The sequence below is a fragment of the Erythrolamprus reginae genome, chromosome 2 (genome assembly GCF_031021105.1).
Source record: "Erythrolamprus reginae isolate rEryReg1 chromosome 2, rEryReg1.hap1, whole genome shotgun sequence".
Lineage (NCBI taxonomy): Eukaryota > Metazoa > Chordata > Lepidosauria > Squamata > Dipsadidae > Erythrolamprus > Erythrolamprus reginae.
In genome coordinates this window covers 260,434,172-260,459,745 of record NC_091951.1, presented here as the reverse complement: position 1 = coordinate 260,459,745, position 25,574 = coordinate 260,434,172, and the positions used below count along the sequence as shown (strand labels likewise).

The 25,574-nt window shown below is 38.6% G+C and overlaps 2 protein-coding genes across 3 annotated transcripts in view; one reads left to right on the top strand and one right to left on the bottom strand.

The window, feature by feature from the left end:
- The window catches only part of FOCAD (focadhesin), a 200,309-nt gene extending 199,482 nt beyond the window's left edge, over positions 1 to 827 (top strand). For both annotated transcript variants that reach the window (XM_070742518.1, XM_070742519.1), the window contains exon 44: positions 544 to 827. In XM_070742518.1, coding sequence (XP_070598619.1) covers positions 544 to 617 — 74 coding nt within the window. In that variant the 3' untranslated portion in view covers positions 618 to 827. The remainder of the gene's footprint in view (positions 1 to 543) is intronic.
- Positions 55 to 23,008, bottom strand: HACD4 (3-hydroxyacyl-CoA dehydratase 4). The gene is made up of 7 exons (XM_070742524.1): positions 22,892 to 23,008; positions 18,612 to 18,726; positions 15,223 to 15,350; positions 7,947 to 8,059; positions 6,443 to 6,549; positions 3,867 to 3,998; positions 55 to 2,221 (listed from the first exon to the last, which is right to left on the bottom strand). The coding sequence occupies exons 2-7, from the start codon at positions 18,706 to 18,708 to the stop codon at positions 2,139 to 2,141; spliced, it is 660 nt and encodes a 219-aa protein (XP_070598625.1). The 5' UTR covers positions 18,709 to 18,726; positions 22,892 to 23,008; the 3' UTR covers positions 55 to 2,138.
- Positions 23,009 to 25,574: the final 2,566 nt, after the last annotated feature.

Here is a 25,574-nt window from a genome sequence, read left to right as displayed (position 1 = left end):
ATAGATTTAGAATAATAATACTAATAATAATAATAACAACAACAACAACAACGCTTTGTTTTTTAAAGGTGATTTATATCAATTTAAAAGCATTTTTTTTTTTACAAAAGATAATTATTTAAACTTATTTTACACATTATATTATAAAGTTGTGGGACAGTATAAAGAGGTAGACTCATTCAACTTCAGGTCTCAGACTTTTGTTTGTATTGGCTGGGACAATTTGGTCAACATCAACCAAAAAAGGCTACTTCAGGGACTTTGAAATGTTTTTCATATATATACACAAGCCTCTTATTGGCTTCTAGTAGTTACCTTCAGATGTGAAGAACTCAAGTGTTTTTTCTGTTCAGTTCCTGTTTGTGGATTTTCCGTAAGCACTTGCTGCTCTCAGAAAAAGAAGGCTGGGTTTGATGGGCCTTTGATTTAATCCAAGGGAGTTTTACCTGCGAAGTTAATTGACTTTCAACTTCTTTCAGGCAGGCAACAGTAGACGACTTGTTTCCGTTTCCATTGCTAATATTGTGTGTGTTCTTTTAACAGCTTCTTTATTGGCCCTGAGATCTTTTCCAGAGTTTAAGAAGAAAGCAGTGTGGACAAAAGCGTATGGCTGGTAGAGATCATGAAGAAACAGATACCGTATCTGTTGGCGATACATATCTTGCTAAAAATCTTTTATGCTGTGGACTACGAGCTTCTGTTACAGACATACTGTTATCTTTTCTTTCTGGGGAAAGATACTTAAAAATCCTCACTATTTGAATATATACCATTTGTTCTATTAATGAGAGAGAGAGGAAAGAAAAAGAAAGAAGAAAATAGAAAAAGAAGGAAGGAAGGAAGGAAGGAAAGAAAGAAAGAAAGAAAGAAAGAAAGAAAGAAAGAAAGAAAGAAAGAAAGAAAGAAAGAGAATTACTATTAGAAAATGGGAAGTTTAAACAAGGCAAGATTTCACAAAAGGTTGGTCAGCATTGTAATTGACAACTTCAGTGTGGTAAGATTAAAGACGTTGTCTTGAAAAATTGAACTTTTGAATGTGTTTTATTTCTTAGACATTGCAGCTACCCAGTTCATTGATATTCCTACTGCCACTATTGGTACCAAGGAAATGAAGCTGACAAGAAATTATTTCCCCAAAGGTTATTTCAACATGGAAATGAATGACCTTATTTTGCACTGGTTTTCTCAGTGCAAAAAAAAATGTTTTATATGGAGATACATACAAATTAATGAGCCTACAAGTACGGAGGACTGTAGTTCAAACAGACCTGTGTCATTTTAATCAGAACTAGGTCTTTATATGGCCAAGTGATAGGTTTTCTTGGGCTTAAATGTTTAAATTTGCTTCAGAATATCATCAAAAGCTTAAAAAACGAGAAACCTTTTAAATTTGATAATAACAATGATAATTAAACTTCAATGGCATGATCCTAAGAAAGTCCAGAATAATAGCAAAATGTAGACTTGGGAATAAATAGGGTTTCTGAGTTATAGAAAGCCCATTCCTGTTTTATCTATATCTGGGTGAATATATGTTAACAACTTGCAACGTATCACCAGACACGTAATCAAAATTTCACATGCACACAAAATGCCCAACAATTTATCCTACTTTTAAAAAGGTTAATTACTGCTATCAAATTCTTTACTGGTTTTCACATAATATTTCTTCAAAGGCACCAACTGACTAAAACTTAGATTGGAAGAGTAAGGTCATTTTGGCTGTGGTGCTTTTTGGCAGTGTCCCAAACAATGAACACCTCCTAGATAACTTGAAAAGAATCCTCCAGTGTGTACCTATATACACATGCATGCACACAATAGCCTGCCTTTTAAATGAGGTAATGTTCTCATTAACTGTAACAGCAATAGAGCACATAGCTTTTGCATTCCACTGAATGAGGAAAGCTACTGAAAGTGTTTAAGCAGTCAAGGAATTCTTTTGATTCTGCCTGGTGAGCCTCTGTATACAAAGTCTGTGAGTGCTGATCTAATAGCTAAGAAAGTGTAATGTACTTTTTAAAACTTAAAATCTCCAAATAACTAACTCTTGATATCTTGGTAATTGTTGCAAAGGCTGTTTCATAGGATTTGTCATTTCCCATTGAAAATTTGTCATTTCCCATCGAAAACATGAGTTAGCTTCTTTTCTCTTTGATGTTGTTGCTTGTTAGGTAAGTCTTCCGTTCCATATAAAGATATTGAACAATGAAGTATGCACCTAAACCAAACCACAGTATATTTGAAAAATAAAAAGGAAACATAAAGTATACAATAGCATTACTCTTATCAAATAATAGTCTGTCTCCCAAATCCTCAGACCTTAAAGTTGTTCAAATGTATTTATTTTAAAATGAATGAATTTGTTTATTTGACCTACAGCAACTTATATTTTATAAAAATTTAACACATTTTCCTGATTTAGTAGCAATAAGGATCTTTGCTTAGTCCTCCAAGATTCTTTGTTTCCTATTGTTTAATATCTTTAAAAAAAACAACCCTAAAATCTATTAGGCCTTAAGTGTTTAAATTTGCTTCAGAGTATCACATCATAGGCTTAAAAAATGAGAAACCATTTACATTTGATAATAACAATGATAATTAAATTTCAATGGCATGATCTTAAGAAAGTCCAGAATAATAGCAAAATACAGACTTGGGAATAAATAGGGTTTCTGAGTTATAGAAAGCCCATTCCTGTTTTATCTATAGCTGGGTGCTTAGTCCCCCAAGATTCTTTGTTTCCTATTGTTTAATATCTTTTTTAAAAAACCTAAAATTTATTAGGCCTTAAGTGTTTAAATTTGCTTCAGAGTATCACATCATAGGCTTAAAAAATGAGAAACCTTTTAAATTTGATAATAACAATGATAATTAAATTTCAATGGCGTGATCTTAAGAAAGTCCAGATTCTTTGTTTCCTATTGTTTAATATCTTTTTTAAAAATCCCCTAAAATCTATTAGGCCTACTACCAAAATGAAGAAGGAAATTAGGCTCAAAATTATTTGAAATTGTATTAGGAAAATAATCATCAGAGCAGGACAATCCGCATTCTTTTTTATCTTTTTTATCATTAAGATATGTTAGGCCAGGAGTATCAAATTGGTGGTCTGTGGGGAGGATGTGTTAGGATGTGAAATTGTATTAGGCCATATCCACCACGAAGGCAAATGTCGCACTTTATGACATCAACGTGATGCGGCAAGTTTAAGCAATATTAATTTGTGTTCTGAACAGTACCTACCATATATAAGTGTACATATTGTATATCCAAATAGCCAAACACACAAAATAGCAATAGCAATAGCACTTAGACTTATATACCACTTCATAGCGCTTTAGAGCCCTCTAAGTGGTTTACAATATCAGCATATTGCCCCCAACCATCTGCTTTTTCATTTTGCTGACCTCAGAAGGATGGAAGGCTAAGTCAACATTGAGCCGGTCAGAAACAAACTCCTGGCAGTTAGCAGAATTAACCTGCAATACTGCATTCTAACCACTGTGCCCCCATGGCTCTTGATAGAGAAGCCCACTTCTGACAATTAAAAAATATATTGTCATTGAAATCATTTAAAGAAATAGGCATGATTTGGGATTCAGTATCTATGGGAAAAGCTCTGCATTAATATACAGTATACAGTACACACCTCTTTATATCTGTTTCAGAGTTAGAATATAGTTTGACCAGGAATCTGTGCTGAATAAACTTTACACTGGTATAATGAGAGTGGAGACTTGTGGAAATAAGGAACTTCCTGTACCAATCAGGCCCCAGTGAGGAATGGGAGTGTAGTACCCAATCCTGCCAATGCATTACAGATACATTCTTGGGTGTATTTGCTAAGAAATAGAAGAACTTACCCACAAATAACATTGCCATGTACATTTTCAGTACATAGGGAAAGTAAATAGGTAGATCAAATGGATAGAGTATTTGGATGGAGTAAGTGCCTGAGGTTTCAAAATGAGGCAATGATTCATATATGGCAAATGCTGGGGGACAAAAAGAAGAAAAATAAGCCAAGTGAAAAATTCTAAATACGTAAAAATGTTTCATTTCTGCATAAAACATTCAATTCATATGGATATGGGTTAGGCTCAGGTTTCAAGCAGGACTAGAGATTCACAATTAGACGTTTCCATTATAGAACAAGAGTGGCTAATCTCCAGATTAGATTGGATTCCAATTTTCATCAGCTTTATACAATAAAGCCAAAAGCTACAGATCCTGGGAGCTGTAGTTTATCACACCTGGAAGAGCACAAGTCCTACCCCAGGGATGTCCAACCTTGTAAGACTTGTGGACTTCAACTCCCAGAATTCCCCAGGCACCCTGAAGTTGAATTTCACAAGTCTTAAACTTGCCATGGTTGGATGCTCCTGTTCTACTCTAAAGAACTGAAGCTGATTTTAAGGAGTATTCCTGTGTGAGATATACACACATACACATATATATACACACACACCATGTTGTTTTAGAGAAATCCATTTTTTCAAGAGGTAGCATCACAGAAAGTTTTGGAGCAATTGGTGAACAATATTTCCCTTGAAAGCATGTAACTCCTTATTGGAAATATTTTCTTATGGAGAGCCATCATATTTATCTTATTGCAAATTCTACAAACACATTCTTACAATTCTATAAACACCCACAGGTAGTCCTCAACTTACGACCGCAATTGACTCCATAATTTATGTTGCTAAGTGAAACATTTGTTAACTGGGTTTTGCCCCATTTTATGACCTTTCTTGTCACCGTTGTTAAGCGAATCATTGCAGTTGTTAAGTTAGTAACACAATTATTAAGCAGATCTGGCTTCTCCATTGACTTTGCTGGTTAGAAGGCCACAAAGAGTGACCACATTCTGATTATGTAACCAAGGGGATGCTACAGTGATCATAGCTGTGAAAAACAGCTATTAGTCACTTTTTTCAGTGCCTTTGGAGCTTTGAACAGTCACAAAACAAACTGTTGTAAGTCAAATGTTCCAAGAAAACTTACTCCTAATAAGGTATATACAGGCAGTCTTTGTTTAACAACCAGTTTGTTCAACAAACTATTTCAAGTTACAATAGCATTGAATGGATGGCAGTTACAGCCAGTCCTCAAACACAGTCGCGAAAGCACCTCTGTGGTCGTGGGTGCTAGACAACCAGGGGTGAAATGCTCCCAGTTCGCTCGTGCCTATCGGTTGTTGGAGAGCCGGTCGCAAAAGGAGCGTGAGGCTCAGCCAGACACTGCCACTTGAGTTCTTTTACCCTCTGCTCATGCGCAAAGCATTCTATGAATGCACAGAGGGTAAAAGAACCCAGAAGGTGGCATCTGAGTGGGTGGGCGGAGCCTCTCGCTCCCTTCATGAATGGCTCTCTGACGACCAATAGGGATTGAGCAAACGGGTAGCATTTCACCCTACAGGCAGCCTATCCACATTTACAAACAACCGCAGCACGCCTCCCCACATATCTTCCCTCCCCCATCTGCCCTTTTGGCCACCTTGCACTCTTATCATCACATTATTATTATTATTATTATTATTATTATTATTATTATTATTATTATTATTATTATTATTAAGATTTGTATGCCGCCCCTCTCCGTAGACTCGGGGCGGCTCACAACAATAACAAAGACAATGTAAGAACAAATCTAATAATTTAAAAAACACTAAAAACCCCATTATTAAAAGCAAGCATACACACAAACATGCCATGTATAAACTGTATAGGCCCGGGGGAGATGTCTCAGTCCCCCCATGCCTGACGGCAGAGATGGGTCTTAAGAACTTTACAAAAGGCAAGGAGGGTGGGGGCAGTTCTGATCTCCGGGGGGGAGCTGGTTCCAGAGGTTCGGGGCCGCCACAGAGAAGGCTCTTCTCCTGGGTCCCGCCAAACAACATTGTTTAGTCGATGGGACCCAGAGAAGGCCAACTCTGTGGGACCTAACCAGTCGCTGGGATTTGTGTGGCAGAAGGCAGTCCCGGAGATATTCTGGTCCGATGCCTCACTTAGTTCTGCCACCCTCAGCTGGTGTTCACCATCATCTTCCTCCCGCTATTGAGGTGTGCCTGGCTGAGGCGCCTGTTGACTCTTCACAAGTTTGCAAGAGGGGCCAGCAGGTGCCTCAGCTAGGAAAGCATCATTAGCTACAGGAGGAAGAAGATGGCCAAAAGTGGAGTGCAGAAAGACCAAAAGGGCAGAGATGGGCACCTCCATAGGTGAAGTGGATGTTGAATGGAGGCATGGCAGGAGAAAAGCATAAAGTCCTCACTTAACAGCAACATGGTCCTAACAACCATTGCCAGAAATGCAGAAATGTTTCCTCTAATGATCATTCTGCTTCATGATGGAAATTCTGGCCCCAATTAGAGTCATTAAGCAAGGACTACCTGTGCAAAATTGCAATCTCAGAAACTATGGCCTCTTCTTCCTCCACTTACCTTGAGCCAAAACTGAGAGAGGATAGAAAGGAATCCACAGCGAATGGTAGAGCCAAACTAGCCCCTGAAAGTAGATCCCCGTCTCCAATAATATACAGTATGTGTATCTAGAAGGGAAAAAACAAGGCAGGGCAGTGGTGTCATGTGTGCCATGTTATCAAATAAATGATATCATTATTATGATTAGTACTGGTTGCTTATGGGACAGATGAATCTTATGCAGCCTTCATAACCAGGTTCCCTGCAGTTGTTTTATAACTGCCATTGTTCCAAATCAGAAGAGTGCTCCTGGAAATGATTATATTTGAATCTGCTTAAATCAAGAGAATTGATTGATTGATTGATTGATTGACTGACTGACTGACTGACTGATGTGGTTTGATTATAATAATTACCCATCTCAACAAGTAATGCTGGGTGGCGTACTTCATAAGACATAAAAACAATTAAAACTATTAGAACAATTAAAACACTACAAAATAAATATAGTTGGCACGAAAGAAAGCTGCTACTATGAATGCTAATGCAAGCAAGAAACAGAGCCCTTTATTATTTATTTATTTATTTATTTTATTCATTTATTGGATTTGTATGCCGCCCCACTCCGTAGACTCGGGGCGGCTAACAACAGTAACAAAAAACAGCATGTAAATCCAATACTAAAACAACTAAAAACCCTTATTGTAAAACCAAACATCCATACATACAAACATACCATACATGAATTGTAAAGGCCTAGGGGGAAAGAATATCTCACACTCGAAGCCCAAAGCTAAGAAATACAAACCTGTCTTCACAACCTTATGAAAGAATAGAATAGAATAGAATTTTATTGGCCAAGTGTGAATACACACAAAGAATTTGTCTTGGTGCATACGCTCTCAGCATACATAAAAGAAAAAGATACATTTGTCAAGAATCATGTGGTACAACACTTAAAGATAGGACCTGCAGTATGCTCAACCTACCCGACCGAATTGAAAACAGACCGAAAAGTTAAAAACAGATTTGGAAAGAATGATTTGCTTGGCCAACTCTTTTAACATTTACTAAGTTTCATAGAAATCATAATTAATCAGCAGTGAGCTGGGGTTTTTTATTGGCTCCAATAAATCACAGTAAACTTGAGTAACTAGTTTGCTTACATTTTTGCTCTCCCAATCACACAATGTTTTTGCATTGCCTCAATTCTCAGGAATTAACAGAGTCTAAAGCAACTTATTTTGCTCAAAATGTGTTTGTAATATTTGGATGGTCTGGGTATTCTGATATCAAAATCTTGGATTCTAATTATTGCTTCCTATTGATAATCTTTTATAAAAGAAGACAATATATGATCTATAGCTAGGAAGTTGAATGTTTTGGTAAGGATACACACACCCTTATCATCGGAGCTATGTTGCAAAGGAAGCCTCCCAGATAATAACAGTGAATTCCATACAGAGAAGATAAATGTGGAAAACTTCTTGGCTGTGTTTCCACAGGAATGGCATTAAATTCTTACCTGATGACATCAATGCAACTCCAAAGGAAAAATAAGACACATACAATGCCTTTCCCTTGAACTTCTTCTTGACTTGCTATTGCAACAAATAAGATGACAATTCTTTCTGTGATCTGGAAAAAGCAAGATGGTTTATTACTCAATTTGTTCTCTTGGGACTGTTAGTATGATAAAAGCAGCCACAGGAGATACTATTTTCAATTTTGGTAAAGGTGGCCTCTAGATGTGTGACATAAGCTCTTCAGTCAATTAAGTTATTTGCTCACCCTAATTTTTTAAGTTTGACGCATTGATAAGCACAGAGGTGATATTCACAAATATGATAAATTAAAAGATGTTTGTCTAATCAGAGTATTATGTAAACACAATGTAGCATTGGATGCACTAAATACTAAGACAATAAAATACACTTTTCCACTATTTTTGGTTTGACATTAAATGCTTCTGATATCTTAACTTAGGAAAGACAACTGTAGCTTGCAAAGTAGATTATTATACATTAATAAGTGATATTATTTGCCTGCTGTTCTGCCGGTGTATTTCAACTGCCCATAATTACAGGGTAATTAGTCCAGGAAGACACACACCACACAATAAAAGGAAAACCCAAAAGTTTTTATAAACAGAAAAACAGAAACAGCTCCCTTTTTAAATGTCAAAGGGATTTTCTGGTACACACAAGACACAGGTGAAATGCAATCCAATTGCTCACCCAATAACTGGGAAATTGAGTCCAATTCTAAAGTCTAGAGAGTCCACACACACAATCCTGAGCAGCAAAAAACCACGATTTTGAAGAAACAATGAATCAGATAAACTGCCATGAGGCTAACACACCAGGCTGCACTTTTATCTGTAGCACTAATTACAGCTGGCCTCATTTTCTCTTCTAATAATCCTTCAGTTGTTGTCTCCTATGCATCACTCTACGCATGCGTGGATGTGTCATTAATTCTTGTTCAGAATCCAGGGATGATACAGATGATTGATCTCCTCCTGGGCTGTCTGCCAAACTCCCCTCTTCCCTGTCACTCACGCTTCCTTGGTCAGTGGAGACAGATTCTACTGGAAGCAAAACAGGCCTGCGGCATGTGGATGTCTCCCCTCATATCCACCTCCACATTGCTTGGGGCAAGAGCTGGGCCAGAGCTAACCACAACACCTGCTCACTAAATTTCCAAACAATGTGATTGCCATTAAGAAAAAAAATGGTAGCAAGTTCACAGAGCCTTGAGTATATGAATACAGTGTGAAGGTGACTTATTTTATACAAGTCAGGATTAGGTTTTAAATTAGAACTGGGGTGAAATACTCGATCTTTAGTTAAGCATATTCAGATATTCCTTGTTTTAATTGCTTGGTTTAGCAATTGTTCACAGTTAAGACGGCAATGAAAAAGTAGCTTTGCAATCAGTCTTCACATTTATGACCGTCACAGGTCTGTAAAGCAAAGGAAAGACGAAATGCCATAAAATCATGGTATTTCACTTAGCAACCACTTCACTAGAATAAATGTTAACAAAGGGCAAGGAGTGAAGAAAAGGAAAGCACAATTGAATACCTGGGATTTCCCAGGTAGTTTTACTTAATGACAGCCGCTGGTCCCAATTGCAAACAAGGACTATCTACCTATAGAAATTTTTTTGAAATTGCACATTTTCATATTCATTTTGTTGGTTTCATTTTTTTAAAGACTGACGTTTGAAATCCAAATTCCGTATTCTGTTTTCTATAATCAGATGCCAGAAACTAAAAACCTGTGTCCCTGTTTTATAAAACGTGTGCATAGATGCCTTCTTTTTCATTTGTGCTATTGTTCCCTCTAGCTGAATTCCCTCTACCTTTATACCCTAGTTCCCAATTTTTAAGCAGACATTCCGGTTTCTAAGGTGCTACTTTGTGGCTTAGTCAGTGCAACAGCAGATACTAAATCAATAGCCCACAATTAAAACAACAATTTTAAATATAGAGTGTGTTTCAAATCTCAACTCAGTTCTGTTCACATTCTGTTCAAGCGAGAAAGATTTTCATCTCTAGCCTTCCCATCTCCCCACCCCCATGAAAAATGCAATTTATTTAATATGTGTCATGTCCAGACAGAATTCTAATCTGATTAACCTACAAAGATCGCATTTTTTAAAGGGGTGATTGCAAACACCAAGAATGCAGGTTACAGTTCATTATGGAAAGTCACAGAGAGACTTTAGGTCAGTCAGTATGCAATAGCATAATCAACGCCACAAACTTGTGGAGAAAACACTAGAATTGGGAATATGATATATCCTTTCTTGAATTACTGAACAAACTGTTCAGTGTTATAATTCTTGCTTGCTGACCGATTTGTTTGGTGACTGTTAGAAGTTATAACAGCACTGAATGAATGATAGTCATTACATACTCCAATCATATACTCAGTTTATGCAAGAAAACCGCACAATTATTAGAAACAATGGCACTGCACAGTCACCAAAATGATTCACTGGAACATCTGTTAAAACGAACATTTGCCAATGATAAAAAGTGGTGAGAATATAGAGTTGAAAAATTAGTAAAATGAGCAGAATAGAATAGAATAGAATTCTTTATTGGCCATGTGTGATTGGACACACAAGCAATTTGTCTTTGGTGTATATGCTCTCTGTATATAAAAGAAAAAATACATTTGTCATGAGGTGCAACACTTAATGATTGTCATAGGGTACAAATAAGCAATCAGGAAAAAATCAAGATTAATGTAAATCATAAGGATACAAGCAATAAGTTACAGTCACAGTCATAAGTGGGAGGAGATGGGTTATAGGAACGATGAGAAGACTAATAGTAATAGTAATGCAGCTTTAGTGAATATTTGACAGTGGTGAGGGAATTATTTGTTTAGCAGAGTGATGGCTTTTGGGAAAAACCTGTCCTTGTGTCTAGTTGTCTTAGTGTGCAATGCTCTATAGTGTTGTTATGAGGGTAAGGGTTGAAACAATTATGTCCAGGATGCGAGGGGTCAGTAAATATTTTCATGGCCCTCTTTTTGACTTGTTCAGTATACATGTCCTCAATTGAAGGCAGGTTGACAATAATTGTTTTTTCTGCAGTTCTTAAAAATGTATAATTCCCTACCTATATTACTTACTTACTTACTTACTTACTTACTTACTTACTTACTTACTTACTTACTTACTTACTTACTTACTTACTTACTTACTTACTGGGGCAGCTCACAACACATAAACAATATACAATATCTTGAATCTAATTAATTAATTAAAAATCTAGTGGTTAAATAAAAAATATAGTGAATAGGTCATCCCATAATGCATCTTTCTAGTGTAATCTGAATAGCTTGTATTGTAAATATCACTAAATTTAATGTGTGTTACTTGGAGTAAGCACCTTCTTCCTCAGCATTATATTTATTATGGCCATTCTTTACACCCAGAGCATAATAAGAAGCCTAGGCTGAAACATAAGCTGACAATCTTCTCACTCAGGGGTGGGTTCCAGTTTTCTTTGCTGCTGATTTGCTCAGAAACACGCCATAGGTTTGTTTGCACAACCGTGTGTGTGCACAGTACTTAAAAGAAGCTTCTGCATGTGCGCAGAAATTAAAAACAAGATGGCGGTGCCATAGGCATTGCCGCAAGAACCAGCTCGGGGGCATGGCAGGCTGGATTTCTGCCAAGTTACTACTTGTTCTATAGAACTGGTCCAAACCAGGAAGAACCCATCTCTGTTCCCATTAAAGAAAAACAGCATATTCTAAAATTATTTTTAAAATGTCATTATCTTGTGCATTTCTGTGGCATATTGATTATACTATCATTCTTATTCATCCTACAAATTCATTTTCTCAAATTCAAATTCTATTGAAGAAATGCAAAAAAAAAACCCCTATCTTCATTCTAGTTAATTTGTTACTCTCCCTTTCTTTTCAAGTCACTTATTAACCAGTTTTTCTATGAAAACTAAAAAAACAAAATCATTTCAAATTCTTTTCTTTGACTTATGCCCTTTTTCTTTTGCATGGGTCTTTTGAGATCCAAAATTGACTGTTTTGCAAAACAACCATTTTCTAAATGCTAGTTTGACTTGATTGGGGCAGAGGTGGCAACCTGTGGCCTTTAGGGCGGAGTGTATCCCTTAACTTAATTGTATGCAGCTATGGGCATCTATTCAACTAGGACCTCTATTAAAAGGAACTATAACCTCCAGGCAGCCTGATGCTTGACAGAAAAAGGCATAAAAGGAAAACAGACATAATTTCACAGTGTTAAATCCATTATTCGTCTTCATTTTTGCTCAGATAATGGTTATTGGAATGGATACCTTATGTGTTCCTTCCTGGTAGCTTTTGATAACTGTAATTAAACTGTGTGTTATTTTACCAGGCCTTTCAGAATAATTTGAGTGTATACACAATAACCAGTAGCTTATTGTAGTCTTTGCACAAAGCCATTGTACAGGTAGTCCTCAACCAGCGACCGATCAGGTCCCACAGAGTGGGCCTTCTCTGGGTCCCGTCAACTAAACAATGTTGGTTGGCGGGCCCCAGGGGAAGAGCCTTCTCTGTGGTGGCCCCGACTCTCTGGAACCAGCTCCCCCCAGAGATTAGAACAGCCCCTACCCTCCTCGCCTTTCGCAAACTCCTTAAAACCCACCTTTGTTGTCAGGCATGGGGGAACTGACATATCTCCCCCGGGCCTATACAATTTATGTATGGTATGCTTGTGTGTATGTCTCTTTAATAATGGGTTTTTTTAATATTTTAAATTGTAAATTATTAGATTTGTTATAAACTGTTTTTATTGTGTTGTGAGCCGCCCCGAGTCTACGGAAAGGGGCGGCATACAAATCTAATAAATAATAATAATAATAATAACTTACAACCACAATTGAGCCCAAAATGTATGTTGCTGAGACATTTGTTAAGTGAGTTTTGTCCCATGTTATCACTTTTCATGCCATATTTGTTAAGTGAATCACTGCAGTTGTTAAATTAGTAACACGATTGTTAATGAATCTGGTTTTCCCATTGACTCTGCTTGTCAGAAGGTTGCAAAAGGGGATCACATGAGTCTGGGACTCCGCAACCGTCATAAATGTGAGTCAGTTGTTAAGTATCTGAACGTACAGTAAATCACATTAACACAGGGATGTGCCAAAGGTCGTAACTGAAAAACAGCCAGAAGTCACTTTTTGTGAATGAACTGTAAATTAACTGTTATAAGTCAAGGACTATCTATATGATTCAAAATATCTCAATATCAGCTACAAAGACTGATTGATTTGGCTCTAGTATGATAGTGTGATCATAAACTACATATACATTTAATACATACATAGATAAAGATGCTGGATGTAAGATTAATAATAATAATAACAAGAGAGTTGGAAGGGACCTTGGAGGTTTTCTAGTCCAACTCTCTGCTTGGGCAGGAGACCCTACACCACTTCAGACAAATGATTATCCAACATCTTCTTAAAAACTTCCAGAGTTGGATCATTCACAACTTCCAGAGACAAGCTGTTCCACTAATTGTTCTAACTGTCAGGAAATTTCTTCTTAGTTCTAAGTTGCTTCTCTCCTTGTTTAGTTTCCACCCATAGCTTCTTGTCCTACCCTCAGGTGCTTTGTAGAATAGCCTGACTCCCTCTTCTTTGTGGCAACCCCTGAGATATTGGAACACTGTCCTTCTTTTCATTAAACTGACATATCAGGTTGACAGGAACAAAATCTGAAATATTAAAAAAATTGACTGCATGATTCGGTGCTAATCTTAGCTCATTCAGTAGTTAGGTACAATGAGAACTAGATTCCTGAAACATCTGCAGGAAGTGGATCCTTTCCCTGATTCAAGGACAGGAGCTAAACTTAAGGAGAAGATGAGCCAAGCTGGCGCAGTGGGTAGAGTGCAGTAGTGCAGGCCGCTAAAGCTGACTGTTGATCTGTAGGTCAGCGGTTCAGATCTCATCACCGGCTCAAGGTTGACTCATCCTTCCATCCTTTTGAGGTGGGTAAAATGAGTACCCGGATTGTGGGGGCAATCTGCTGGCTCTATTTAAACAAAAGTGCTATTGCTAACATACTGTTATGCCCTTTGTTAAAAGGGCACTATAAATAAATATTTATTATTATTATTATTATTGTTGTTGTTGTTGTTTTTAGAAGAAGATGTGTAACCTGAAATTAATATGCAACTAGTACTTATGTGCTTTTGAGAGAGGAAATATGCAATCACTCCATGTGAATATGACACTCGAATCTGGATTCCTAAATGAGTTCACTATTTTTACAGGGTGATTGAAATTAATTCAATTATTTTTGCCACTTAGTGATGAAAACAAAGCCAAGACCTTCTAATTCCTTCAGTTAGAGGCAACATAAACTCATGTGTGGATATTATCAGAGGCAGCTTTCATTCAGGTACTGTACAACCTCAGACATGCACACAGATAGCTTTGCCTAACTATGGTGAATAAACAATCATGTGTTCTGACTTAGGCTTCCTTAGGAAGCATAAAGCAGAGTCTTAGTCTACGGAGAGGGGCGGCATACAAATCTAATAAATAATAATAATAATAATAATAATAATAATAATAATAATAATAATCCTGGCAAAGCTCGTTTTATTCACACAACTGTGAATTCCTTTCATTCACAGTCCGCAAGGCTTGGCAAGCAGTCTTTCAGAGGAATATTTATCAACACAAACCTTATCTTGCTTGGAAAGCTGCCAGAGAATTTCTATTTGCAGAGCAAGGCAAAACTTGGCACAGAATCAATTAGAGACACAAACAGAACTTTCCACTCTTGAAATGATCAAAGGAACTAATTGTTTCCTGCAAACGCCCACTCCCCGTTCGCTCTTCTTTTGTTTCCTATGGGAGGGACCAATCATCTCCAAGGTGTGGGTTTACTCACAAGTAAACCCTGATTTCTTATTTGTTCTTGTCTTCTGGCAGCTCTATGCATGCACACACTGGGAACAGGTTCCAGCTGTTCCTCTGCCTCCGACGTAGAGCTCTCGTCCAAACTTTTCCCAACCCCCAGGACTGGTCCTGTTCCTCCCCAACTTCCTCACTGTCTGACTCTGCTGCCAGCTCTGCTGGTGCCGGTGGACCACAACATGAACTTTCTCTCATTGACTTTCCATGTTGGGTTTGTTCAGTTTCATCGCAAGTATCTGCTATGGTATTTTAGGGAACAATAAGAATAACCAAAGGAGACTGAATTTCAAATATCAAAATCCTAATCTTATTGAATATGATGATAGTTTGCCCATACCTGTAAGAATCTTGGGAAAAACTGACCCTTCTCAATGCCAAACCAAATGTGCAGAAGCTCCAGTGTAGATGCTAGCTGGCAAATACGCATCACAAGTCCAATAGAATGGAAAGTGTCTGCAACAGAATCTACAGATGCAAAAGGAAAAATAGGAAACACCGATTTAAATTTTTAGGACACTGTCATATTCTTCCCACTGACCTTCAAGGGGACAGGATGTTAATATTTGCCCACTTTCCAAAACTGGAAATTTCCTATAATAATAATAATAATAATAATAATAATAATAATAATAATAATAATAATAATAATAATTCCTGAATACATTTGGAGGTTTTTTGTCTCTGTGTATGTTTTAGAACAGAGAATGCTGTATGTCCCATCCCCCCCAAGATTTTCAAAGGAGAATAGATGAAATGTGGCAATTGTGTCTGTGGAATATGGGCCCGTAGAATACATGGCATTTAATTTGCTGACAGTATGGAAAATTAATTCAAGACCAAATTTATGAATTAAATTTCCAGAAAATTTTAAATGGAATTATTGCACCCTCCTAAAAATGGCTAGACTTCTATTTGCTCTCTCTTTTTCCTTTGGATAACAAATCATTGTGTTAATTTACCAGTAATTTTATCCCAAGTACTGCACATGGTTACATTTGTGCTGCTGTGCGTTCTAGTCTAGTTCAGTTTTACATTGACTATATTCATGTAAGATCCATTAAAATAATAGGTCATTATGCAATATAGTTCTTTTTGCTGGACTTGATTCATTGCTGTATCAATACCTGATTATAGACTGATCATTTCCTCTGCATTTTCAGATGCAAAATGCTAGGCTTTCCTCAGCGTAATAAGTTCCACATGTTCTAAAAATGGGCTCAGAGCTTTTCCAGTGCAATTCAATGCTATAGGGTTTTAAGATCCAGGGTCTCCCTGTAATTGTTGTTCACTGGGCTTCCATCCATTTGATTAATGTGCATTTAATGTAACTTAGTCATGATTTACTTTAGCTGGATTGGGCTGATGTCATTTCTATTAAATAGGAAGTGAACAGTCAGTTATAATTACTTACAAGCTCTCTCTTTTCCCAATATTCTTAATCAACTTTGATCAGTTGATTAAACTAAATGGTTTGGGCATATGCAATGTGTTAGGAATTAAAAGGTTGGGGGGGAAGTCCCTAGATGATTAATTGTTTTAGTTTTACTAGAATAACCATACTAATTGCTTCAGAATTGCAAAAGCTTGCACATGCAGAAAACTGAGTTTTAAAGGGGAAAAAACACCTAAATTAATCTTGCTAAAAGTCAACTGTAATTGGGAGATGTCAAGGTTACTTGGATGGTCTCATATTGAATAATAATGTTACTAAAATAACACCATGTACACACAAGGATAAGATATTAAGGGACTTCGGGGATCCTAAGACTGAAAAGGGAATGAAAAGTTCAAAAACAGTTTGAAACATGTAAGAGAAAACTTTCTTCCGAAACCGATCCCTGCGTAATTAAGACTGATCATTGTCAATGAATGTATATTAGAAAAGCAAGGGGATAATTTGTTTAGTTTTGATTTTAATCTCATTTCCATTCAGAATCACCTAGAAAAAGGCCCAGATTTGGGTAATTGAAATTGGCAAAAGTAATATACACACATACCCCTTATGTTGCATGGAATAGGTGCATGTCTTAACCAGCTTGTAGGCTCCCATAATAAACTATTTCTCTAGTTAATTTTTTTCCCCAAAATGTAGGTCATAATAACCAAGGGAGATTATATGCAATTTATAGATCAGTGATGGCAAACCTTTTTTCCCTCGAGTGCCAAAAGAGTGTGGGTGCGCGTTATCGCACATGTGTGAGTGCCCACACCCATAATTCAATGCCTAGGGAGGATGAAAACAGCTTCCCACGCCCCCTGGAGGCCCTGTGGAGGCTGGAAACAACCTGTTTCCCAACTTTTGGTGGGTCCAATAGGCTCGTGTTTCACCCTCCACAGGCTCCAAAGGCTTTCCTGAAGCCGGAAGAGGGTAAAAATGCCAGAGGCTTTCTGGAAGCCACAAGCACCCTCCCAGAACCTCTCTGTGAGCCAAAAAACAACTGGCCGCTACACAAATGCATGTTGGAGCTGAGCTAGGGCAACAGCTCATGTGCCAGCAGATATGGCTCTGCGTGCCACCTGTAACACCTGTGCCATATGTTCACCATCACTGTTATAGATAGACCCGTCTGTCTGTCTATGTCTGTCTATGTCTCTCTCTCTCTCTCTCTATCTATCTATCTATCTATCTATCTATCTATCTATCTATCTATCTATCTATCTATCTATCTATCTATCTATCTATCTATCTATCTAACTAACTATGAAGATAGATAGATAGATAGATAGATAGATAGATAGACGATAGATAGATTAGCTATCTATCTATCTATCTATCTATCTATCTATCTATCTATCTATCTATCTATCTTCATAGTTTGGTTTTATTCATAAAGGGGATACTTCTTCATTTATTATTCATTCATTTTATTGGATTTATAAGCAAATTTACAGGGTTTATACTGTAATGTTAGAGCACGTTTGCCTTAATCTATAATACTGGTTCTTTATGTTTTAAAAAAATCTTTCCACTTTCCAGGAACTGAGATTAAATCAACCCAATTCACACAATCATCTGAATGCATCAGGGCAAAAAAATAGGTGTGTCCCAGCTGTGAACAGAAGTACACGTGCATTTAGGCTAACGTTATAATTCACCTTCAGTCATCTGTTCCACACCAGGAAGTCAAAAAGGAAGGCCTGAAGGAAACACTGCAATAAAGAAATGATTAGGCCCACAGTGCCTACACTTTCTTCTCCACGGTTTATCTGTAAGCGAAGGCGTCAATAATGCCAAAATGGCAGGCGTGACAGGGCACTTCACCTGACCCCTTTGTGTGGAACACATTATAAGGTACAGTTTTAAAGGGGGCTGGATTTTCATTGCTTGGTCATTTTGATAGCTATTTTCTCTCATGAATTCAAAACATAAAGAGGCCATCAACAGAGATAAAAGTGGATATTTAAAAATAAATAAACCATGGTTTCCTGATTGTAATTTTGAGAAATAATAACCAGGGTACCAATTTGGACTGATTATATTTCTATTATCGCCATTTTTATTTTTTTATTTTTTCAAAATAGCTTCTCAGTGAACAAAACATATAAATACAATGGTTCTCTTTTATTTTTTTGCCTGTTGGGGGATTTTAACTTATACATTATATATGGATAAAAAGAATTTCAGACTTCTCAAGTCCAAATTTCTACAGCAATATCACTTCAGTTAATACTTAATTTGTTTATTAAAAAGCTTTAGCAAAAATAAAATGCATGACATTAACCTACCTTCCCCAAATGAAAGGAATCTGATGAACATATTGGTAAATATCCATGAATGTCCACAAAACTGAATTAAATAATAGCCGAATATATATGTATTCATTGTTTTTCTGATTTTTTTCTGAAAAGACAAAAAGGCTAATTCAGAAACCAAAGCATGACCTCAAAATTCTAATAGAAAGGAATTATTTCATAAATGCTAGCTTTTTTGTTCATTTTCTACATCACATTAATATCTTACGAGTTGTGCGAAAGCAAAACCATTTTTAAAAAAATGAAACCACATTTAAAAGCTTGAATGCCCATGCCAATACTTTTTGTTTATTTGCATTAGAGTTCTAGGAAATAAAAGTTTTATTTTTCTAATAATGTGTCCCCTCTGTTTATAAAAATAGCTGTTATCCTTGCTTTTTAATGTCTACTTGGTGTGTGTGTGATGGCATGGCAGACCACAGAGTAAAGGAACTGAAAATAAATAATAGTAAGTCCTCTGATTTAAGCTAAGAAAGCTGAAAGAAGCAGCACAGTTTTCATTAGCTGAAGCAAAACAACAGTGGACACCAGAAAGATTTTGAATAAAATTCAACAGACTCCTAATAAAGGAGAATATTTGCAGCTCAGGGTTGAAATAAGGGGGGCGGGGTACTCTCTGAGCTTTGTTGTTTTATTGCAGATGTTTCATTATTATTGTTTTTTAAATGTGTTTATTTTAGTTCAACATTCATCATTAGAAAACTGATACAAGTATAAACATAATTATGAATACATAGAATAGAATAGAATAGAATAGAATAGAATAGAATTTTATTGGCCAAGTGTGATTGGACATACAAGGAATTCGTCTTGGTGCATATGCTCTCAGCGTACATAAAAGAAAAAGATACATTTGTCAAGAATCATGTGGTACAACACTTAATGATTGTCAGAGGGGTCAAATAAGCAATGAAGAAACAATCAATATTAATTAAAATCTTAGGATACAAGCAACATGTTACAGTCATACAGTCCTAAGTGGGAGGAAAAGGATGATAGGAATGATGAGAAAAACTAGTAGAATAGAAGTGCAGACTTAGTAAAAGGTTTGACAGTGTTGAGGGAATTATTTGTTTAGTAGAGTGATGGCGTTCGGGGGAAAACTGTTCTTGTGTCTAGTTGTCTTGGTGTGCAGTGCTCTGTAGCGACGTTTTGAGGGTAGGAGTTGAAACAGTTTGTGTCCAGGATGCGAGGGGTCAGTAAATATTTTCCCCGTCGTCTTTTTGACTCGTGCAGTATACAGGTCCTCAATGGAAGGCAGGTTGGTAGCAATTGTTTTTTCTGCAGTTCTGATTATCCTCTGAAGTCTGTGTCGGTCCTATTGGGATGCAGCACCAAACCAGACAATTATAGAGGTGCAGATGACAAACTCAATGATTCCTCTGTAGAACTGTATCAGCAGCTCCTTGGGCAATTTCAGCTTCCTGAGCTGGTGCAGAAAGAACATTCTTTGTTGTGCTTTTTTGATGATGTTTTTGATGTTAGGTGACCATTTTAGGTCTTGAGATATGATAGAACCTAGAAATTTGAAGGTTGATACTGTTGATACTGTGTTGTTTAGTATTGTGAGAGGTGGAACGGTGGAAGGGTTTCATATCCATAAAATGGATATGAATAAATGGGGAACATTAGGACAGGGACAGTAGATATAAGGATACTGGTGCGCTTATGCAAGCCCCTTAAAGACCTTTTAGGAATGGGATGAGGTCATCTCTACAGTAGACAGTCTAAGGTTAAAGTTTTGGGGGTCTGGGGAAGAAACCACAGTGTCAGGTAGTGCATCCCAGACATTGTTCACTCTGTTGCTGAAGTCGTATTTTCTGCAATCAAGTTAGGAGCGGTTTGTCATCAGTTTATACCTCTTGTGTGCGCTTGTATTGTTGTGGTTGAAGCTGAAGTATTCATTGACAGGAAAGACATTGTAGCAGATGATTTTATGTACTATGCTTAGGTCAGACAGAAGACGGCAAAGTTCTAAGTTGTCTAAGCCCAAAATTTCAAGTCTGGTGGCATAAGATATTCTGTTGCGAGCAGAGGACTCTTCTCTACCAGTGTTAGGCTAATGAAATGTCCTCAAGAAAAACAATCAGAGTGCACCGAGGACCCATCAAAAGGCTACTTTGGGATGAGGATAAAATCAATCTTAATATCTTAAGACTAACTGGTTACACTTCCCTTCTTTTTCAGGTCATAAGAATATAGGCACATGATAATATATATGTGTTGCCCACTCCTTCCTTTTTTTTTTTTTTAAGGCGATGGTTGTTTTGGCATGCCACAGATATTAGGAACTAAGTTAACCGCAAGTGTCAGCTGTGGCATTCTGACAAGGTTTCTAAACGAGAGAAGCCTTTCTATATATAGGAACAGGGCTCACACTTATTTGCACATAACATTTGATGAAGCAACTTCATTACTTCTTTGCAAGTTTCTCCTTTGGTGGCAGCCAAACACTTGGTGTCATTGCTTTTTGCATGCTTTCGATAAAGCCAGCTGGGTGTCTTTGGGCCAATCACATTCTCTCAGCCCCTGACTTCACAAGGTTGTTACTGTTATGGGAGAATAGGAGGAAACTGGAGTATGATGATGATGATGTACGTTTGCCACCTTGAATTACTTAAAGCTGTCTTCTTTAGTGCAGAAGACAGATAAACCAGTATTGCTGGAGGATCATTTATGAGCCGAGGTGGCACAGTGGGTATAGTACAATACTGCAGGCCACTAAAGCTGACTGCTAGATCTGCAGGTCAGCAGTTCAAATCTCATCACAGGATCAAGGTTGACTCAGCCTTCCATACTTCCAAAGTGGGTAAAATGAGCACCCGGATTGTGGGGGCAATATGCTGGCTCTGTTAAAAAGTGCTATTGCTAACATGTTGTAAGCCACCCTGAGTCTAAGGAGAAGGGCGGCATTAAAAAAAATCAATCAATCAAACAAACAAATAAATAAATTTAACCCTGGCTAAGACATCTGACTTTCTTTCAACTATAACACATTACTACTCAACTACTCCATCATCATCCAGCCAAGCTCTAAAATTAACTAATGAGGGACTAATGAGGTTCAGGCCATCAGCTCTGCCCAGAACTGGTGGCCTGAAGAGCTGGCAAAGTACAGGTAATCCTTGATGCATGACCACAATTGAGCCCAGCATTTCTGTTGCTGAGTGAGGCAGTTGTTAAGTGAATCTCATCCCACTTCATGACCTTTCTTGCTCCAGTTGTTATGTGAATCATTGCAGTTGTTGTATTAGTTTAGTCGTTAAACAAATCCGGCTTCCTCATGGACTCTGCTTGTCAGAAGGTCTCAAAAGCCAATCGCGGAAGCCCCGATTTATGCAACCGTCATAAATCTGAGTCGGTTGCCAAGCGGCTGAATTTGGTTAACGTGACCATGGGGGATGCTACAAGTTAAGTATGGGAGGGGAAAAACAGTCGCAGGTCACTTTTTACAGGGCCCTTGTAGCTTTGAACGGTCCCTAAATGAACTGCTGCAAGCAAAGGACATTCCTGTACCCAATCATCAGTAGCGGGTTGCTACAGTACGGTAAAGGACTGCTGCACTGGTAGCAATCACTGCGCCGTGCACACAGCTTTGGCTATCTTGCATGCATGTGTGTGCATCCCAGTGTGTTTTTGCTTCTGCACATGCGCAGGAAGCAAAATCCCACAAGGGGACGCATGCACAAGGTTTTGGTGATTTTTTGCTTCTGCACATGCGTGGAAATCTCACATGTAAGTGCATCCCCTCGAGATTTTGCTTCCTGCTCATGCGCAGAAGCAAAAACACACTGATGCACATGCCGAAGCTGTATGCAAAGCTCACCGGAATCCTCCCCCGCCAATAATGAAGATTAAATTAGATTGGATTGGATTAGATTATTTATTTTATTGTTTTGTCAAGTATCTATTGGTGGTATACAAGGTATAACAATGTTTATATTCACGATACTAGTAAAAGAGAAACATTGGGACAGGGGACGGAAGACACCGCTGGTGCACTTATTAAAAGGAGCGATGGAATCCACACCACACACCCAAAGCCTCTGCGACGGATCCTCTCTGGAGGCGCAAGGCTTTCCAGAAGCCCAGAGACATCTTGAGGGGGAAGGGGTCCTAAAAATGGGGGGAGAGAGAGTCTCAAACGAACCCCTCCCTCACTAGAACCTCCGTGCGCACGCGCGGGGTGCGGAGGAAACCCCCAGTGACAGGGAGAGCTCGATCGGTTTTCGCGCCAAAGTTTTCTCACTTACCCCCCGGGGCGCTCCGGCTTTGGCTCTCCGTTCCTTTCGGTTGAGGGCTTTACGCGCGCGCTTCTCGAACGGTCCGCCTTTCCTTTATTTCACCCAACGCCCTCGGCCGATTTCCCCGAGCCAGAGCTGAGGCGAATTGGAAACCCTCCCTCCTCCTTCCTTCCTTTCTCTTCCTCCCCGTTCGGTCAAAGCCGGCGGCGAATGTCCGAAGCCTGAACTTTTCACGGAGCAGAAGCCAACGGCGGGGGCGGCGGGGAGGGAGGCTCTCTCCTTTCGAAATCGCGGAGGCGGCGTGTTTATTGATGGAGCCAGGAATGCAAAGGCGACGCCGGGCCGCGCGTTTTCTGCAGACCCTTCCCTGGCGGCTTCGGCTGTCAAAAAAGAACTAAGCCTCCGTGCGTGCGCGGTTTAAGAAACGGCGCGTCGGAGGCTTCCCTCTTTTGCAGCCTCGCGTTTAAAACTGAGGCAATTTCCCTCAACAAAACACTTGTGCAATTCTGCCCCCGCTGATGAAGAATGTCAGCAACGGAAGAGATCTTTTTTTTTTTTTTAATGTTTCTCTTCCGAGCGGGCTAAGCGGAACGTTTGACCCTCACCGTCCCATGGGCGGCTTCCGTGCTGTCCCCGGGACGAGGTGGAAAATTTGGCGGCACGCGGAGCCTTCATGCAAACGCCCTTAACACGTAGCGCTATTGGGCTGTCAAAGAGGAACCGGCACAGAGATCCAATTCACAACAAGTGCATCATAGAAGGGGTTTCCCTTCTATTCAACATGAATAGCAATAGCATTTAGACTTATATATACCGCTTCACGGTGCTTTACACCCCTCTCTAAGCGGTTTATAGAGAGTCAGTATATTGCCCCCAACAATCTGGGTCCTCATTTTACCGACCTTGGAAGGATGGAAGGCTGAGTCAACCTTGAGCCTGGGGAGATTCGATTTGCCAAACTCCTGGCAGCCGGTGATCAGCAGAAGTGCCTTACAATATTGCACTCTAAGCATTGGGCCACCGAGGCAGGTGAGAACTTACCAACCAGAAGGCAGGACATGCCAGATTGAAACCTGTTGGGATGCTTTTTGTTTGTTTGTTTGTTTTGTTAAAATTAGGAGCAATTAGATGAAGAAGTGATCCCGGGTTAGACCTGGCAAATCAGTCAGAATGGTATGGATCCCATGTTACTGGCAGCCTCCCTACCATTTCTCAATATCTGCATGGAACGTGGTATTGAGAACGATTATGCTACTTCTGGGGTGGGACAATTTAGTCCAACTTCAGACACACCTGAGGGCTAGAGGGAGATTCCAGTTTGAGTAAGAAGCCCTGGTAAGTTGGCTATTATGGCATACCATGGGTCTCCTATGGTCCTTTTTGGTCCCAAACTTTATTGCCAAGTTCATTCTTCTTCTTCTTCTTCTTCTTCTTCTTCTTCTTCTTCTTCTTCTTCTTCTTCTTCTTCTTCTTCTTCCTCTTCCTCTTCCTCTTCCTCTTCCTCTTCCTCTTCCTCTTCCTCTTCCTCTTCCTCTTCCTCTTCCTCTTCCTCTTCTTCTTCTTCTTCTTCTTCTTCTTCTTCTTCTTCTTCTTCTTCTTCTTCTTCTATAGGTGAGTCTTTGCAGTGACAGAACTTAGCAGAAGCTTGACTTTTTAAACCGGGACCTTTTATTCTGGCATCTTCAGCACCATTCCAACTCAGCTTCAATAGAACAGCAGACTTCTGAAAGCTCCTTTTATAGTGTGGCTGTCATACAACCAATCAATCACAATGCTTTAACTTCCCGCTCTGGAAAGGCCTCTTGATGGAATAAAGAATTAACATTATCTGATAAGTGTAAAGAGGCTTCAATCTGGTCCTCCACTCCGGTAGGAAAATACTGCTTAATACTCCCTATAAAAAGGCTACCTGGCAGACAGGACCTTTGCTGGATTGTAAATAGTTGCTGAATAAAGAGCTGTTCATTGTCCCCAACTATGCTGTCTGCCTCCCCCATTCACCCTACATAACACATATATCTGGGAAAACACTGCAAATGCTTAGTAAGTAGTCCTTGTTTAGTGACTGTCTTGTTTCACAATCTTTCACAGTTACTTCAGTGATGAAAAAGTAACTATGACAAATCCTTGAATTTGCAACCTTCGCAGATCTGTAAAGCAAAGGAAAGTTGAAGTAAGGTCATAAGCACCATCACTTTAGCAATTGCTTTGCCTAGCAATCAAGTTGCCAGTCCAAGTTGTGATCACTAAATGAGGGCTATTTGTAATAAGTTACTATACAAAGTCTTTTCACCAATATGTTCTTGAAGAGGAAGCCACCTCTCAGCATATGCAGTGAAGCCTCAATTTTTCTTTTTTTAAAAAAAGACCTTTTCTTGTGGGAATGCCTAATAGCTTAATAGGCCAACCTTCCTTTTCTTAAAAAGAAAAAACAAAACTTAAACCAGTGAGAAAAATTAGAACTAAGCACTCTTAAGTGAATGATTGCAGAACTTTTCTCCAGAGCTGGAGAAAAGATAATAGGTGGGGAATGGGAATGGATTAAAATCCTGGAAAAGGTTTGCAGTTGATTAGCTGGGTGGAACTGTGGTTAGGTACATTGCTCACCACATTTTCTGAAAGATCTCACCTTTTCAACCGATAAACTATCTGCAATCATTACATTACAAATGTGACTGAATTTTACAGCCTC